The sequence below is a fragment of the Tachyglossus aculeatus genome, chromosome 18, assembly GCF_015852505.1.
Source record: "Tachyglossus aculeatus isolate mTacAcu1 chromosome 18, mTacAcu1.pri, whole genome shotgun sequence".
NCBI lineage: Eukaryota > Metazoa > Chordata > Mammalia > Monotremata > Tachyglossidae > Tachyglossus > Tachyglossus aculeatus.
In genome coordinates, this window is record NC_052083.1 from 8168140 (window position 1) to 8187574 (window position 19435).

At 55.7% G+C, this 19435-nt stretch overlaps 1 protein-coding gene across 1 annotated transcript; it reads right to left on the minus strand.

Moving 5' to 3' along the window:
• Nucleotides 1–2827: 2827 nt before the first annotated feature.
• Nucleotides 2828–18217, minus strand: MROH6 (maestro heat like repeat family member 6). Its single transcript, XM_038760074.1, has 13 exons — nucleotides 17696–18217; nucleotides 17332–17475; nucleotides 17025–17179; nucleotides 14995–15145; nucleotides 13400–13587; nucleotides 12964–13101; nucleotides 11118–11232; nucleotides 10502–10645; nucleotides 9779–10264; nucleotides 7867–7986; nucleotides 6063–6165; nucleotides 5633–5698; nucleotides 2828–3060 (listed from the first exon to the last, which is right to left on the minus strand). Exons 1-13 carry the CDS (start codon nucleotides 18215–18217, stop codon nucleotides 2828–2830), a joined length of 2565 nt encoding a protein of 854 aa, XP_038616002.1.
• Nucleotides 18218–19435: the final 1218 nt, after the last annotated feature.

The following is a 19435-nucleotide window of genomic DNA, read 5'->3' on the forward strand; positions in this document are numbered from 1 at the left end:
CAAGGAGTGGGTCTCAACACCAGGCAGGGCGTCCGTCCGCTGTCAAACTGGAAAGGGAACCAGTAGTTCCAGCTTCCAGGATCTGGACAGCCCAAGGCCTCGGGAAGCAGAGGAAATTGGTCGCTGTCTGATCCCCTCCACCTCTCTGGGCACTGGTCCAGGGCAGCCGGTCCAGGGGAGGCCCCAGAAGCACCTGGGACCTCCCCTGGAGAAGCAGCGGGGCTCAGTGGAAAGAGCCCGGGCTTTGGAGTCAGAGGTCATGGGTTCAAATCCCGGCTCCCCCACTTGTCAGCTGTGAGACTTTGGGCAAGTCACTTCACTTCTCCGTGCCTCAGTTATCTCATCTGTAAAATGGGGATTAAGACTGTGAGCCCATTGGACAATCTGATCACCTTGTAACATCCCCAGCGCTTAGAACAGTGCTTTGCACATAGTAAGTGCTTAATAAATGCTATCATTATTATTATTATTATTATTCGCTTAGTACAGTGCTCTGCACACAGTAAGCGCTCAATAAATACGATTGATTGATTGATTATTACCTCCCAGCTTCAGGGACTCCCCCAACAGGAGATCAGAGCCAACAGAAGATCAGAGCTAGTGTGCCTGGGAACTGAGGAAAAGCTAGGGGAGGGAGGGGGCGGAAGCCACCTCTAGCAGTGGCTTATGACTCCCTGAGGTGGGCTTATAGGGTCCTGAGAAGCAGCGTGGCTCAGTGGAAAGAGCACGAGCTTTGGAGTCAGAGGTCAGGGGTTCAAATCTCGGCTCCGCCAGTTGTCAGCTGTGTGACTTTGGGCAAGTCACTTCACTTCTCTGGGCCTCAGTTCCCTCATCTGTAAAATGGGGATTAAGACAGTGAGCCCCATGTGGGACAACCTGATTACCTTGTAACCCCTGCCGCCCAGCACTTAGAACAGTGGTTGGCACATAGTAAGCGCTTAACAAATGCCATCATCATTATTATTATTATAAAAGCTGGTGCCTGGGAGGTAGGAAAGAGAGAACAGAGCTGGTGTCAGGGAGGGGTAACGGAAGAGTGCTGCCTATCTGGAGACCAATCCAGCCTTCGCCTGTCCATCAGCCTTCCTTCCCCTTGCCACGAGCCTGGCCAGCCCTCCACTCAAAACTCCCTTCAGGCCCACCATCTCCAGGTATCCAGCCCTGCTTCCCAGGGCCACGGAGTCCCAGCACCCCAGACTCAATTCTACTCCTAGGCCAGTCACCCCACACACACAGCAAGGACATCCACATCCCAGGTGGGGAGAGCCAACAAAGACAAAAACTCAAAACCGATTCAGCTGCAGGATGGGGAAGGAAGGCCTGGCCCCTACCCTCAGGAGACCGAGAACCTGGAGCAGAAAAGACAGACACGCATGTAGATTAGAGAATTTGTATGTACATGCTATCTACAGAATCACCCATTTGGTACACACAGGTAGGGGAAAGATGTACTGGTTGGGTTGACTGTGGGGGTCCAATCCTCCCCTATTATCCTGCTCCTGGGCTGGGCACCTATGTGAAGGAGAGGGGCTTTGAGGGCTGGGCTCTAAGAGGGCGATTGGAAGGAAAAGGGAGGCTAGTCCAGGTCATTTGGGGAGAGCCTCCGGGGGCCACCGGGGTGGGAGCTGGACAAGAGGTCGAGGGGTGGGGTGGATTGGACCCTCTGTGAAGAGAGAGAGTGGGAGGCTGGGATGAAGGAGACAGTCTCTAGGATGAGGAAGGGAGAAGGAGCCGGAGAGCAGCCTGGATTGGGAAAAAAAAAAAGCTGGGGGGGGCAGAAGATGGGACTAAGTTGGGCGGGAATTCTTGGAGAAGGACTGCCAGGATCACCCCTAAGTCAGCCTGAAGCTGCCATATTAAATCCAACAGGGACTCAGGGGACTTTGGCTTCTTGATCCCAACCTAGAGGACAGTAACACCACTGGCTCAAAGTCCAACGAGGTCATGGTTTAGACCATGCAGTGCGGCCTGGGGAGGCAGGACACAAGCTGTCTTCTGGGCAGCGCCTCCTCCCACAGCCAGGCCAGACCCTCTGGTCACTGCCTGCCACGAACGGCCTCTGCCCGGCCCCCCACCCACGCCTTCTCTACTGACCCTGGGGGTCCATGGGACACCGACTCCCTCTGGCCCGGTGTCCTAGGCTTCAACTCCAGACAACTCTCCTGGAAAACCCTCCCTGATGCATCCAGGGCCGATAGGAAACACGGGTTCAAACCGCAAGCAAGGCATTGAAAGGAGCCTGGCTGTTCTGCTAAGCCAATCCGTTGCGCCGGTGGGATAGAGGAACGGTGCAGTGAAGGAATGTGTTTCACACCGCAACAGTGGCAGGGTGGCCAGACTCAGGCTCACCCTGCAGCCCGGAGCAGAAGAGGGGACCTCCACGGGCTTCCGGACCGAATGGCACGTCCTGCTAGGTGAAGGGAACACAGGCTGGCTCCCCCTGTCCCCACCCCAGAGTGATCCTGGCATCTCCCTGATTGCCCCTTCCCCTCTGCCCCGGATCCATGCCGCTCTGCCGGTGGCCAGGCTGAATCCTGAGGCCTATACTGCTGCTCCCCTGCTGAGGAGGGAGAGGGGTTTGGCAGGACTCCAGCCCTCTCACTAGGAAGAACCAAGTTTCCCATCCCTCACTGCCCTCACCCCCGGCTTCTCCCTCCAGGACACCGGTCCCGGCTAGGCTGCAATGGGACGGCGTTTTCTCGGGGGGCCTCAGACTCTCGGGGGTGGGCCGAGACCAGAAAGCTGAGAGGCCGCACCCCGACCTCCAAGGCGGGGCCCAACGCCCCACTCCCACATTGGCCGGTTCCTCCGGGGGCAGGCGGCCCACTCAGGCGCCCATGTGGGAGCCCCACAGGCCGGCCCGGCTCCTCCGTTTGAAAGGACCCTCCTCGTAGAGGGGCCACGGGCGGGCGGGCCGGCCCCTGGGGCGCAGGAGCCTGCGGGGCGAGAAGCGGCCGGGCCGAGCGGCCCAGTCCTGGCTGGCGAGCCGCAGCTGATGCTGGGTGACATGGGTGGTGCTTCGCACTGAGGCCTCCGGGTCCCACTCCAGCTCCCTGAGGCCTGCAACGGAGAGGTGCCCCCACAAAGCCTCAGGGCCGCCCCTCTCCCGGCCCCCCGAATCCCAGAGACACCCTGGGATGCCGCCGCCCAGAGATCGAGGCTCCGAGGCTGCCCAGCCCCAGCCTGTTGGGCAACTTGAACTCCGGGGCGGCATCCAGTCGGACTGGTCCCCCCAGACCTCTCCAAGTGCATCAGACCCGACAAAGTACCCCAGTTCCCCAGAGAGGTCCGGGCTGGAGGGGCTCCCCATCCTGGGCTCGGGGCCCTGCCTGATCTTGAGACTCAATCAATTAATCACATTTATTGAGCGTTCACTGTGCTTGCACTGTACTAAGAGCTCTGGAGAGCACAATATAATAGATTTGGTGATAATAATAATGGCATTTATTAAGCGCTTACTATGTGCAAAGCACTGTTTTAAGCGCTGGGGAGGTTACAAGGTGATCAGTTTGTCCCCCGGGGGGCTCACAGTCTTCATCCCCATTTTGCAGATGAGGTAACTGGGGCACAGAGAAGCTAAGTGACTCGCCCAAAGTCACACAGCTGACAACTGGCGGAGCTGGGATGTGAACACAGTCTTTTAGACTGTGAGCCCACTCTTTTAGACTGTAAGCCCACTCTTTTAGACTGTGAGCCCACTGTTGGGTAGGGACTGTCTCTATATGTTGCCAATTTGTACTTCCCAAGCGCTTAGTACAGTGCTCTGCACATAGTAAGCGCTCAATAAATACGATTGATGATGGTTGATGATGATGAACCCATGACCTCTGACTCCAAAGCCCGTGCTGCTTCCACTGAACCACGCTGTTACCTCTAGTCATGTTCCCTGCCCACAAGAAGCTTACAGTCTTGAGGTGATTCTATAGCCACCCCTACAGAGCAGTGTTGACCTCCAGAAATCCGTCAATTGTATTTATTGAGTGCAGAGCACTGTACTAAGTGCTAATTAAGGAGCTGCCCACCCATGGCACATGCCAAAAATACCTTCTGTGCTTAACTACTTGATGTATTTTATTAACCCTGTTTGTAGCCAACACTCTGTTAAATGGAAACTCTGTGTTAATAATAATGATGAGGGCATTCGTTAAGCGCTTACTATGTGCCAAGCACTGTTCTAAGCGCTGGGTTAATCACAGAGGGGGGCTGCTCGGACCTCAAGAATTGTTCTAAGAGGTCTCCGCCACCAGTCTGTAAAACTCCTTGAGGGCAAGGATTGTGTCTACCAACTTCAATTGTACTTTTTTGAGGGTATTTGTCAGGGGCTCACACTCTAAATCCACATTTTACAGATGAGGTAACTGAGGTACAGGGAAGCGAAGTGATTTGCCCAAAGTCACAGAGCAGGAATGTAGTGGAGCTGGCATTACGACCTGGTCCTTCTGGCTCCCAAGCTCGCGCTCTATCCACTAGGCCTTGTCGCACTCTCCCAAGCACTTAGTCGATAGTGCTTTGCACAAAGAAAGCACTCAGGAAATTCCATTGATTGATAGATTGAGGAGTTTTTCTACGTTTGAAGGCATATGACCCCCGAGACCCCAAGGATCATTATTTCAGTGAAGAACCATGACTCTCTAGACTGTAAACTCATTATGGGCAGACCGAGCCCCCATTTTCCTCTCCTCCTCCCCATCCCCTGGGCCCTACCTCCTTCCCCTCCCCATAGCACCTTTATATATTCATTCATTCATTCAATCGTATTTATTCATTCATTCATTCATTCAATCGTATTTATTAAGCGCTTACTGTGTGCAGAGCACTGTACTAAGCGCTTGGGAAGTACAAGTTGTCAACATATAGAGACGGTCCCTACCCAACAGCGGGCTCACAGTCTAGAAGGGGGAGACAGACAACAAAACAAAACATATTAACAAAATTAAATAAATAGAATAGTAAATATGTACAAGTAAAATAAATAGGGTAATCAATCTGTACAAACATATATACAGGGGCTGTGGGGAGGGGAAGGAGGTAGGGCAGGGGGGATGGGGAGGGGGAGAGGAAGGAGGGGGCTCAGTCTGGGATGTTTGTACAGATTGATTATTTATTTTACTTGTACATATCTTAGAACAGTGCACAGTACTTAGAACAATGCTTTGCACATAGTAAGTGCTTAATAAATGCTATCATTATTATTATTATTATTACTATTCCATTTATTTTGTTAATGATGTGCACCTAGCTTTAATTCTGTTTGTTCTGACGACTTGACACCTGTCCACATGTTTTGTTTCCCCCTTCTAGACTGTGAGCCCGTTGTCGGGTAGGGACCGTCTCTATATGTTGCCAGCTTGTACTTCCCAAGAGCTTAGTACAGTGCTCTGCCCACAGTAAGCGCTCAATAAATACGATTGAATGAATGAATGAACGACCGTGACCGCTAATTCTGCTGTGTTGCATTCTCCCAAATGCTTAGTACAGTGGTCTGCATATAGTTAACGCTCAATAAATGCCATTGATTGATTGACTCCCACAGAGTGGCAGAGCTTAGAGAGGACTCCCCCCAGACCCTGTGTCTCAGCCCGCGTGCCCCCCCAACCTCCAGATCCCCCCTGGGCCCGGAGCTGTGCCTTACTGTGCAGCAGTGAGTCCATGAGGCCTTCTCTCACAGTGCCGGCATCCGTGTGATGGACCAGAAACCCTGGACATGCAAGCCGACCTGGTCATCCCCTCGGCATCTCTCCCCTGGGCTCAGCACGGGGGGACCCCGGGGCTAGATAGGATCTCACGGGCTGTGGGGAGGGGCGCCGCGCCACTTCAAGGGGACCCCACCCCTACTCTCTGGCTAGAAAGGGGGCCATGCGGGGAACCGGGAAACCCAGGGGCCCCTTCCCCGCCTCCGAGCTGATCCCCAACGTCGCCCGGAGCAGCCTGTGCCCCCCTTCCCCTGAGGGATGCCCTGCAGTTGGGACCCCCCTGGCTGCAGTCAGCCAAGCCAAGGTAGGAGGGGAGATGGGAGGATTCACCCCCGGCAAGTCCCAGAGAAGGAAGAGTTGCTGATTCACCTATGAACATGCCCGCTGCCCGGCGGATGGGCACCTGCGGACTTCTCAGGTAGCCACGGGCCTGGTCCAGGAAGCCGGGGACCCGGCCTGGGTACCACTGCACCTGGGGGCAGAACGGGGCAGGGCCGGGGGTTTACATAGGGGTCTGGGACAGAAAACCTCGTGCGGGCAGGGAACGGCACTGCTTATTGTTGTAGTGTACTTTCCCCAGCACTTAGTACAGTACTGAGAAGCAGCGTGGCTCAGTGGAAAGAGCCCGGGCTTTGGAGTCAGAGGTCGTGGGGTCAACTCCCTGCTCCGCCAGTTGTCAGCTGCGTGACTTCGGGCGAGTCACTTTACTTCTCTGAGCCTCAGTTCCCTCATCTGGAAAATGGGGGGATTAAGACTGTGAGCCCTTCGTGGGACAACTCGATCACCTTGTAACCTCCCCAGCGCTTAGAACAGTGCTTTGTATATATGTTTGTACATATTTATTACTCTATTCATTTATCTATTTATTTTACTTGTACATATCTATTCTATTTATTTTATTTTATTTTGTTAGTATGTTTGGTTTTGTTCTCTGTCTCCCCCTTTTAGACTGTGAGCCCACTGTTGGGTAGGGACTGTCTCTATATGTTCCAAATTGTACTTCCCAAGCACTTAGTACAGTGCTCTGCACACAGTAAGCGCTCAATAAATACGATTGATGATGATGATGATGCTTTGCACATAGTAAGCACTATTATTATTCTTATTACTCTGCACCCAGCAAGTGCTCAGTAAATACAATTGAACAGAGAGAACCTCACAGCCTCCACACACACCCATAGACCCCAAGCATGCCCACAGCCACCCCCACACCATTCACCCCCACAGGCCCCACTCCCACTCCCAGCTCAGACTCACACCCACAGATCACACCCACACCCAAAGCCCCAGACAGGGCACTGACACAATTTGTAGCCTTTCAAGAGTGGGAGAGTGGCCCCCACATCCTCTCCCAGCTCTCACTGGGGTTCACTGAGCCCTCACTTCGGCCCCCCGGCCACTTCCTCCCATTTCATTCATTCAATAATAATAATGACATTTATTAAGTGCTTACTATGTGCAAAGCACTGTTAGAAGCACTGGGGAGGTTACAAGTGATCAGGTTGTCCCACGGGGGGGGCTCACAGTCTTCATCCCCATTTTACAGATGAGGGAACTGAGGCCCAGAGAAGTGAAGTGACTCACCCAAAGTCACACAGCTGACAATTGGCAGAGCCGGGATTTGAACCCCACTGTTGGGTAGGGACCATCTCCATATGTTGCCAACTTGTACTTCCCAAGCACTTAGTCCAGTGCTCTGCACACAGTAAGTGCTCAATAAATACGACTGAATGAATGAATGAATGAATCCATGACCTCTGACTCCAAAGCCTGTACTCTTTCCACTGAGCCACACTGCTATATTTATTGGGTGCTTACGGTGTGCAGAGCACTGTACCAAGCGCCTGGGAAGTACAAGTCAGGGAGGCTGCCCCCCTCAACATGGTAAGGCCTGGAAAGTTGGGCTGGGTGTCATTCATTCATTCATTCAATCGTATTTATTGAGCACTTACTGTGTGCAGAGCACTACTAAGTGTTTGGGAAATACAAATTGGCACCATATAGAGACGGTCCGTACCCAACAATGGGCTTCCAGTCCAGGGCTGAGGAGGTCAGGAGTGGGGAAGCTGGGGCTAGGGGGACTATGGAAGGAAGGGCAGGGAAAGCCTGGACAGGGGGAGCAGGCCCAGGGGAGGCCAGGCGGCCTAGGGGACAGGCCGGGGCAGGGACTCACCAAACACTGGCAGGTGCGGCTCAAAGCCTCGGGGCTATCGTAGTGAGCCATCGTGACGATCTCTTCCAGCAGCCCCCAGTGAAGGAAACGGTCACAACGGGCCAGGGTCCACTCCGCACTCTGCTGAGAAAAATCGGACAGGATTGGGGGTCCCCTGCTGAGAAATCCACCCCCAGGGGCCTCTGAAAGACTCAGTGATCTTTTCTCCCGGCCCCAAATCCAGTTCATCCCCCTTATTGAAAATAATAATAATAATGTTGGTATTTGTTATGCGCTTACTATGTGCCAAGCTCTGTTTTAAGCGCTGGGGGGGAATACAAGGTCATCAAGGTTGTCCCACATGGGGCTCACAGTCTTAATCCCCATTTTACAGATGAGGGAACTGAGGCACAGAGAAGTTAAGTGACTTGCCCAAAATCCCAAGCTCCCCAGACTGGCAGGGGTTTACAGAGGTCAACTTGTCCAGGCCCCCGCCTCTAAGCATGATCCTTCCAGACCAGACTGGTAGGGACTTTTCTGCTCTAAAATACCTCCAGGAGAATTCATTCTCCTCTCTCTGATTCAATTAGCTTTCAAACTGTTCCTTTCATTCATTCATTCATTCAGTCGTATTTATTGAGCGCTCACTGTGTGCAGTGCTTGGAAAGTACAAGTCGGCAACATATAGAGACGGTCCCTACCCACCAACGGGCTCACAGTCTAGAAAGGGGAGACAGACAACAAAACAAAACACGTAGACAGGTGTCAACGTCTCAGAACAAATCGAATTAAAGCTATATGCACATTAACAAAATGACAAAAGTCACATCATTAACAAAAGTTAAGTGACTTGCCCAAAATCCCAAGCTCCCCAGACTGGCAGGAGTTTACAGAGGTCAATTTGTCCAGGCCCCCGCCTCTAAGCATGATCCTTCCAGACCAGACAGGTGGGGACTTTTCTGCTCTAAAATATCTCCAGGAGAATTCTTTCTCCTCTCTCCGATTCAATTACCTTTCAAACTGTTCCTTTCATTCATTCATTCATTCATTCAGTCGTATTTATTGAGCGCTCACTGTGTGCAGCGCTTGGAAAGTACAAGTCGGCAACATATAGAGACTGTCCCTACCCACCAACGGGCTCACAGTCTAGAAGGGGGAGACAGAAAACAAAACAGAACATGTAGACAGGTGTCAAAGTCGTCAGAACAAATAGAATTAAAGCTATATGCACATCGTTAACAAAATAAATAGATAGTACAGGTAAAATGAATGGAGTAATAAATCTGTACAAACGTATATACAGGTGCTGTGGGGAGGGGAAGGAGGTAGGGCGGGGGGGTGGGAAGGAGGAGAGGAGAAAGGGGGCTCCGCCTGGGAGCCCCCTTTTCCTTCTCCAATGGGCTCCCTGCCTTCACATCCCAGCCCCAGGCCACCTCTTCCAGAAAGCCTTCCCTGACTTTAGCCACTCTGTAACCCACCAGCCCCACCCCTGACTCAGCCGTCCCTCTCTGGCCTCTGCTGTCATCACTGCACGGGTCTGTCTGGATGGAAGGGATTATCTGTGGGCAGCCTACCGTCTCCCGTCTCAGGCTGGGAGTTCCCTGAGGATAATAATAATAATAATAATAATGGCATTTATTAAGCGCTTACTATGTGCAAAGCACTGATCTAAGCGCTGGGGAGGTTACAAGGTGATCAGATTGTCCCATGGGGGGTAAGGGCCGTGTCTGCTCTCTCTGGTGGCTCTGCCCAGAGAGGGGGCCCAATGCAGATTTGGTGACGCTGCCAGTAATAGGCCTGGGCCCGGGGCCGGCAGTTGAAGCTGCAGGGGTTTCCTAGCATGAGGGAGGAGGAGAAGGAGGAGGGAGAGGAGAAGGTCAGGAGCCGGAGAGATGGGATGAAGGGGGAGCGCAAACGGGCCGTGGGTACCCACCTCGGCTGCGTCTGGACTCTGGTCTTGCAGGTGGAGCAGCAGGGGCACCAGACTGTCCAGCACAAGGTCCCTGATGGCGCAGAACTGCGGCACGGGCGACCGACCCACCAGGGTCCCAAACAGCCCGATGGCCGAACAGCGCACGGGGTCACGGCCCTGGGAGGAAGCCGAGAGGTGGGCTGGGCCCGGATCTGTCCCGGGGCTGGCAACTTGGGTGGTGGGGACGGTGAGACTAGTGTGGGCCAGGAGGGGAGGTCCAGGAGGACCGGGGGGCAGAGGAGCGGGGTCCGGGGCCCCGCCGCTTACGTCGTCCAGGAGGGGCCAGAGCCGGGCTCCGACGTCGAGGCAGATGGAGTTGGTGCAGGAGTGCCCGCAAGGCTGCAGCAGGATGCGGTGCAGGGAGCCCAGCGCAGCCCCCACCAGCCGCCCATCCGCCTCGCCAAGGGCCCCCAGGAGGGCTGGCAGCAGGATCTCCACGTGTCGCACCTTGAGGCCCAGGGGGACGAGGGTGGGGGACGTTGCCTATTTTCCTCTTTCTTCCTCCTCGCCTCCCTCCCCATCCTCCATCCCTCCTGCCCCCTCTCACCCCGCCACCCATTCCCACCCTGCCCGGCCGTCCCCTTCCCTCCAGCCCGGCTGCCCCCGACCCACCCGCTCCCCCGCGCTCCCTCCGAGGCTGCCCATCGCCCTTCCAGGCCCGGCCCGGCCCATCCGGGCTCTCACCTTCCCCGCGTGCAGCGCCATGTGTCCCAGCCCCAGCAGTCCCAGCCACCGCACGCTGGGCTCCGGATCTCCCTGCCAGGCGCCCAACCGCTCCAGGATGGCCCCTGCCCGCAGCAGGCGCACGGTCGGCCGACTCTGTAGCAACTGGAGGGTGGGATTGGAATCCGCGGTGGGCCGGGGATTGGCCAGAGGAGGGCCGGGGGGTGGTCCCCTCCTCTCCCGTGGTCCCCAGGCCCTCAGACAGAGACTGCTTCCCCCCCCGCCACCGCAGCCGGGAACTCCCCACTGCCACTGGGGCCTGGAGAAGGGCACAGTTTGGGGCCAGATCTGGGCTCCTGACTCTGGGGCAAAGGGGAGGAGAGGATGGAGAGAGAAGAGGAAGAGATATCTGGGGGACAGGAGGGAGGCTACAAGCCCTCGCTGCCCTCCACCCACTCCCTGCCCTCATGGTTACCCTCTGCCCACTCCCCGTCCACCCCTCATCCACTCTCTGCCTTTCTGGCCACCCCAAGCTCACTCCCTGCCCGCCTGGATGCTCCCCTCCTGCTCCCGTTCTGTCCAGCTGCCCGGCCACCCCCTGCCCACTCCCTTCCCCCCCTGGTCAGTCTGCCCTCACCCCAGTGAAGAAGGCCATGGCAGTGAGGCGCCGCGTGGCATCGGGGCTGCGCAGGAGCGGAAGTAGGTCGGCAAAGAGACCCCGCAGGTGGTGGTCGGCGTGGGCCACCATGGCACTGGGAGAGAGAGGCGAGGGGGCTGGAGAGGGAGCATCCCTGCCGGGACAGCATATGCCCCTCTCCTTGGTCCGCCCCTCAAACGCAATCACCTCCCCAATCCCAAACCCCATTCCAAGCTCATTCCACCTTCCGTGGGCTGGCCACAGCTCTGGGGAATCCCTCACACCACTGAAGCAGCGCGGCCGCAGAGTCAGAGGACCTTTTTATATGGTATTTGTTAAGCGCTTACTATGTGTCCAACACTGTTCTAAACACCAGAGAAAGGTACACGTTAATGAGGTCAAACGCAGCCCCTGCCCCCTATGGGGCTCACAGTCTGAGCGAAAGGGAGAACAGGTATCCCCGTTTTACATTTGAGGAAACTGAGGTCCGGAGAAGTCAAGTGACGCGCCCAAGGTCACAAAGCAAGCAACTGGCAGAGCTGGGATTAGAACCCAGGTAATCCCGGCTCTCCATTTGCCAGCTATGTGACCTTGGTCAAGTCACTTAACTTCTCTGTGCTTCGGTTTCCTCGTCCTTAAAATAGGGCTTAGAAACCTGTTCTGCCTCCGATTTAGACCGTGAGCCTTATATGGAGCAGAGACTGTGTCCGACTTGATTAGCTTGTATTCCACCCCTGCATTTAGCATGGTATTTGGCACATAATAAGCACTTCGAATACCACAATTATTATTATTACCAAAGAGCTTCGTACAGTTTTGTTTTCAGCCGGGAGACAGGAGGGGCACCCGGGGACACAGTGCCAGCTGCCTGGATGCAGCAGAGAAGCTAAGGAGTGGCTCTTTTGCTGTTATAGCCACTGTGGCTTAGCTGTGAATCCTTGATCATTTCAAGAGGACTACCTTGGAAGCTCCTTTGGCATGGCAGGGCCCCAAGGGAACCTCTGGGAGATAGCTGGGGGTGAGGAAGAGGAGGAAAAGCAGGAAAGGAGCCCAGAAAAAACTCAAATGATCAGCTAATGGTGGACAAACAAGCTAGCAGGCAGAGGTGGGGGTAATTCTGCTGATAGTGACATGGCCATGTTTCACTCTGGGTGTGTGCGTACCTATGTGTCTTTAAGTACGTGTGTCTGTGTATCTAGACACGTGAATACCTAGATGTGTGTCCCTTGGGTGGTATTAGTGTATCTAGGTGCTGGTGTGTTGATCTATAGCCATAATAATAATAATAATGGCATTTGTTAAGCGCTTACTACGCACAAAACACTGTTCTAAGCGCTGGGGAGGATACAAGGTGATCAGGTTGTCCCACGTGGGGCTCACAGTCTTCATCCCCGTTTTACAGATGATGTAACAGAGGCCCGCAGAAGTGAAGTGACTTGCCCAAAGTCACACAGCTGACAATTGGCGCAGCGGGGATTAGAACCCAGGACCTCTGACTCCCAAGCCCGGGCTCTTCCCACTGAGCCACGTTGCCTCTCCATGGATCCATGGATCTGTAGCCATGTAATGTGCATACCTGTGAAAATGTGTGAGGTCATGTCTGAATATACAGAGGGACGGGTGGCAGTGTCACTCTAAGCCCACCTCTCTCTGTCTGTATCTGTCTCTCCCTTTCCCTCCCTCCCCTTCTGTCTCTCCTTGTCTCTGCCCCTCTCAGCCTTTGTCTCTTGTTTTCTGGGCCTTTTCAGCCACCGCCTCCGGCCCCATCCATCGGAGCTCACAAAAATCGGTCAGCTTAACCCCTTGGCCCCCTCCGCCCCGTCCCGGCGGGCCGCCTGCCCCTCACCTGGCCAGCAGCAGGACGCCCTCCAGGTGAGTGTCCGGCCCTGAGAGTCGCTCCCAGCCGCCGGCCTGCTCCATGCAGGTCACCACCATGCGGCCTCCGTCCGCCCGCAGCAGGGCCTTCAGAGCCTCCACGGCACAGCTGCGGGCCCGGGGGAGGACCGGGGAGAGGGGAGAGAGAAGGTGTCGAGGATGTGCGTGTTACTGTAACACGGTGGGCCCTCCAAACCCAGCCCAGACGCCTGGGTTCCAACTCCAGTCACGCCGTGAGACAATGAGTGACAAAGCAGGAGAGCTGTCGTGTCATCTAGTCCACTTCCATTTGGGGAGGCCAAAAGAGAGCCTCCCTCCAGGGCTGAGGGGACACATCGGCTCTCCCTGAGATCAGCCATCCCTCCCTGGTGCCTTCCTCCCCTCTCCATCTCATCCTCGGGACTCACTGGGCATGGCCGTGGGGGTGGCCCCCCTTGCTCTGAGGGTGCCCACAGGCCTTACTGAGGCTGTCGGGGGGGCACCGGGCCAGCTGATGCAGCTGCGTCACCAGGGCGATGAGCATCTGTGGGTAGAAGCCCCTCATGGCGCCCACGCAGCCCGCCACGGCCAGCATTTCTCCCAGGGCCCGAGTGGCCTGCGAAAGGGAAGGAGAAGGAGGAGGAAGAGATGGAAGAGGAAGAGAAGAGGTTGGTCAGTAATGATTGATAATAATATCAATTTGTTAAGCCCTAAATATGTGTTTGGCACTGTTCTAAACCGTGGGGTAGTTACCAGTTAATCAGGTCGGACACAGTCCCTGTCCCATATGGGGCTTAACAGCCTAAGAAGGAGGGAGAACAGGCACTGAATCCCCATTTTACTGATGAGGAAACTGGGACACAGAGAATCAATACCAATCAATCAATCGTATTTATTGAGCGCTTACCGTGTGAAGAACACTTTACTAAGCGCTTGGGAAGTACAAGTTGGCAACATATAGAGACAGTCCCTACCCAACAGTGCGCTCACAGTCTAAACGGGGGAGACAGAACAAAACCAAGCATACTAACAAAATAAAATAAATAGAAGTGAAGTGACTAGCCCAAGGTCACACGGCAGGCAAGTGGCACAACCAGGATCAGAACCCAGGTTCTCTGACTACTAGGCCCATGGTCTCTCCACCAGGCCACGCTGCTTCCTTCCATCCCTTCCATCTGGAATGCCGTCCCGTCTCCTCTTCAATAATCCGCAAGCCACCTTTCCTTCAGGCCTGGACTCACAACTCACTCCCCCAGGTTATAACCCCATTTGCCCCCAACTGCGGCGATCACAGTTGTTTCCCCACGGCGCTGGTTTCCATCTCTTTGCGCTCATGCACCTCTGGGGTCTTATCATGAGAAGCAGCGTGGCTCAGTGGAAAGAGCCCGGGCTTGGGGGTCAGAAGTCATGGGTTCGAATCCCGGCTCCACCACTTGTCAGCTGTGTGACCTTGGGCAAGCCACTTAACTCCTCTGGGCCTCATCTGTAAAATGGGGATGAAGACTGTGAGCCCCACGTGGGACAACCTGATTACCTTGTATCTACCCCAGTGCTTAGAAAAGTGCTTGGCACACAGGAAGCACTTAACAAATACCATAATTATTACAATAATTATTCAAATATAAAGCGCTTACTCTAAGTGTTTAACAAGTACTTCCATCATTATTACCGTGATTACTTCCCAACCTCTCTCCCACTCTCTCACCCAGTACACACTCCCCTCCTCCAAGACAGCTGTGTGACTTTGGGCAGGTCCCTTAATTTCTCTGTGCCTCAGTTCCCTCATCTGTAAAATGGGGATGAAGGCTGTGAGCCTCACATGGGACAACCTGATCACCTTGTATCCCCCCAGTGCTTAGAACAGTGCTTTGCACATAGTAAGCGCTTAATAAAATGCTATTAAAAAAAAAAAGCTGGAAGGACAGTTGCCTTCTCCCTTTCCCCCCGTGACCGAGCTGGGGAGGACTGGGGGATCCCACCCAGCAGCGAGGGAAGGCGGGCAGCAGGGACGGGTCGGACTCACGGCCAGCGGCTCCTGGAGGGTCCCATCGGAGCCTGCGGGGCTGCTTCCCGGGAGTCGGGGGTGCCCCTTGAGTTTCCACAGCAACTGGACCAGTACCATCATGTTGACCCTCTGGTTGCGGCTCAGACCTCTCCACAGTTCCACCGCGCTGCTGAAAGACCCGGGTGTCCGGGCCGGCAGCCTCAAAGCCTGCCCCGACGGGGAGGGTGGGAGGCGGGGGAATCTGCTGGGATGGGGGCGCAGAAGGATGGGGCCAAGACCCGTGGGAAAAGATGCAAAACTGGATGACGGGAAGCCTGGTTTGGGTCTCCAGTTCACCCCCAAACTGACTATATAACCCTGGGAAAGATAAGAGCCATTCTTTTCTTCACAGTCTTTTAGACTGTGAGCCCACTGTTGGGTAGGGACTGTCTCTATATGTTGCCAATTTGTACTTCCCAAGCTCTTAGTACAGTGCTCTGCACATACTAAGCGCTCAATAAATACGATTGATTGATTGATTGATTGATTTTCCCTCTCCGTGGAGACCGGAAGGAGAGATTTCTACGGTCTAGGGCTGGGGGGACCTAATGGAAAGAGCACGGGATTGGGAGTTAGAAGACCTGGGTTCTAGTCCAGCTCCCCCACCACCACTTGCCTGCTGTGTGATCTTGGGCAAATCACTTGACTTCTCTGGGCCTCAGTTTCCTCATCTGTAAAATGGGGATAAGATACCTGTTCTCCCTCTCCTGAGTTTCATTTGGGGAGGAGGCAGCGGGTGAGGGGACGGACTGTGTCTGCTTTAATTATACCTTGTATATACTCCAGTGTGTGGCACATAATAAGTGCTTGAAAAAATACCATCCTCATTTGTTCCAGGCCCCGGGCCCCGGGTAGATGTCTGGCTAACCCAAGCCACGGCAGGCAGGTGAACATTCCTGCCCTAGATCTCCAGGCATGAAAATTCCCCATTTTCCTGGTAACCTAGGAATGCCCAGGGTCCTAAGTCAGGAAGCTCTTCCTTACATCCAGCTTGGCTCTCTCCTGCTGATATTTAATCCCTTTCCTCATCTTTGGGTCCTCGGTGGATATGATGAACACCTGGCCCATCTCCTCCCCATGAAAATCCCTTCTAGACTGTGCTCAGTGATTTGCCCCCTTCTCTTCTGCAAGCGCTTCACTCATCCCTTCCAATTTTCCTCCCAGACACGGTCCTTCAACCCCTTAATCATTCTCGTTGCTTTTCTCTGACCTCCCTCCACTGTCTTCTCTAAACGGACCCCAAAGTCGAATCAAGCTCGGCCAGTGTGGAAGAGAGGAGACGGACTTCTGCAGGATTCCTGTGGCAGTCGATTTCTGGAGCTCCACCCCAAGGGATTACGAGAAGGAGGCTTGGGGGGCAGAGATCCAGGCCATTCCCTATTGGGCCTCAGCTTTCCCTTCCTCTCCCTTCATGAGGTCAGACTGGTCTTTGAGAAAGGCCCGGGGACGCCTGGTCCGGCCGGAGAACCTGAGGCGGAGAAGGAGGAGGCACCTCCTGCCCTGGGGCCCTGGTCTTGCCACTCCATCCGGAAGAACCCGGGAGTCCTGACTCCCAGCCAAGCTCTAATTGCAGGAGCGTGCCCTCGGCTGCAACTAAGGAATGCAGGGCGGCTTGGCAGAGAGCGAGTAATTAGGGGGTGGACTGGCCAGGGCCGGAGCTGATCCTGGCCCGGGTTACCGTGGCAGCAGTAACCACGCCAAGAGGTCTGGGTTCCCCAGTCTCAGCAGGGAGGAGAGACGGAGTCCCAGGCCTCGCCAGTGCATCCGGCGGGGAGGGATGCCAGGCCGGGGGGCAGGGGAGTGGCAGCGAGGGGGAGGCTCTGCAGGAGGGAGGGCCGTTGGGGCCGGGAGCAAGAAAGGCGAGGGAGAAGGCTGTACCTCCTAATTAAGATTAAGATTGTGAGCCCCACGTGGGACAACCTGATCACCTTGTATTCCCCCAGGGCTTAGAGCAGTGCTTTGCACATAGTAAGCGCTTAACAAATGCCATCATTATTCTTTATTATTACCTGTCACAGGGCAGTGAGTGGCTAAGGAGGCTGTGCACCACATCCTGGGCGTGCTCCACAGCCAGCGAGCACAGAACCCTCAGCGCCGCCCGTCGGGCCCGGCCCTCCGAGAACCTGTGGATCTGCAGGTGTAGCCCATGGACCAACTCCTGCACCTGCGAGGGGGACGGTCGGAGGGTGGGGCGTGGGGCGACCCCACTAACAGCCGGATTCCCCAGAACCGAGGGGGCCGGGGCCCGAAGAGGGGAGGAGGCGAGAGCCTGGGGGAGGGATGTCGGGGGTGTGGAGCCCAGCGGGGAGGACTGACCTTGTCCCTCAGGATGGTCCCGTGGGCCTCCAGGGTGGAGGAAAGACACGCGGCGGTGGCCTGGGTCCCCGAGAAGCCGGCGTCGGTCAGGCAGGCCACGGTGTGGACCGCTAGGTCGGTGAGGAAGCAGGAGGCCAGGGGAAACTGGACACGTACAGGGCGAGCCGAGGAGGCCAGGCAGCCTCCCGGAAAGGAGAGCGGAGCGGGGGCTGAGCTGCAGGGATTTCTCTGCGCCCTCCGCCTCACTGCCCCTTTCCCTATTCCTTTACCCTCTACCCCAGTCCCTCGAGGCCCTGCGTCCTCCAGCCCCAAGCCCGGGATCTCTTAGCCCCGGGGACTGTCCACTTCCACAAGCCGATAGTACCTGCTCAGGCCCGGGGGTGCAGGGGGAGGCTGAGGCCAGCGGTTGGAGCGTGCTCTGCGCTGGGGAACAGGGCTGACTCTCCCGCCGGGGTTCTTCCTGGGGCGGCTGCTGTTGCGGCTGCTGCTGTTGCTGCTTTTTCCTGGTCCTGGAAGCCGTGTCTTCACCCGTCTCTGCGGAGGCCGCTCCGTGCTGCCCGCCATTCCCCTCCAGAGCCGGCCGCCTCGACGCCGGCTCTGCTGTCTGCCTGTCCCCCTGGACCGCACGCTGCTGGCTGGGCCCGGCCTGGCCCCCTCGGTGGCTCTGGATCTCCTCGGCCAACGCCGCCAGGGTCAGGGCCCCCACGGGGCAGGGGGGCGGCTGAGCCCCCGGGGCCACCACCAGCCGAGGGTGCCCGGTCACCTTCGGCCGCCCCCTGCGAGCCCTGGTGGGCTTGGCCTTCGGCTGTGGCGGGGGATCCGGGCTCCCCGGGCCCTCCGCCCGGGCCAGCTCCAGCTGGGCCCCCTCGCCCACCCTGGCAGCCATGGCCAGGGGCCCGCCGGCCGGCCTCGGAGCTGAGGTCGGAGGGCCCGGGGCAGCCACCTCACCTGTTCCCACCTGCTGGCTTTTGCGCCTACTCATCCTTCCTGTGGCAGCACGGGGAGGGAGGCCGCAGCGGGCGTGCCTGCGTGTGCGGGCGTGTTGAAGCGTGTGCAGGGCCGGGACGGAGGGAGGGAGGGGCCCTGCGTGGCCCAGGAAGGTGGAAAGGGCAGCGATCCACCCCGTTCTGGGCCCCAGTCTCCCCGACACCCAGCAGCCTGGGCAGGGGGCAGTTGGCTGAGGGTGGCGGCCTTAATCCCGGAGCCCCTCCTGGTCACCCTCTCCCTGAGGGGGAGGACAAAGCTACTCCAGAGAGGCAGTCAATCATATTGACTGAGCGCTTACTATGTGCAGAGCACTGGGAAGAGGTGAAGCAGCGTGGCTCCGTGGAAAGAGCCCGGGCTTGGGAGTCGGAGGTCGTGGGTTCTAATTCCAGCTCTGCCCCTTTCAGCTGTGTGACTTTGGGCAAGTGGCTCAACTTCTCTGGGCCTCAGTTCCCTCATCTGTAAAATGGGGGTGAAGACTGTGAACCCCACGTGGGACAACCTGATTACCTTGTATCTACTGCGGCGCTTAGGACAGTGCTTGGCACATAGTGAGGGCTTAACAAATACCAACATTATTATCATTATTATTATTATTATTATTATTATTACTATTATTATGTATGTTCCTACTTAGACTGTGAGGCCCAGGTGGCATAGGGAATGTGCCCAACTTTATTAACTCGTAACCATCCCAGCACTTAGAACAGTGCTTGACACATAATAGTAATAATAATAATAATAATAATAATCATGGTATTTGTTAAGTGCTTACTATATGCAAAGCAGTTTTAAGCGCTGGGGGGATACAAGGTGATCATGTTGTCCCACATGGGGTTCACAATCTTAATCCCCGTTTTACAGATGAGGTAACTGAGGCCCAAAGAAGTGAAGTGACTTGCCCAAAGCCACACAGCTGACAGTTGGCAGAGCCGGAATTTGAACCCATGACCTCTGACTCCAAAGCCCGGGCTCTTTCCGCTGAGCCACGCTGCTTCTCTAAGCACTTACTACAATAATAACAGTAATCTACGTCACTAGATCGGCCTTTGTGTTTCTTTTGTCCATGTTGTGTGTGCAAATCTGGGTGAGAGTGCAAACCTGTCTGGTTGGACAGTGC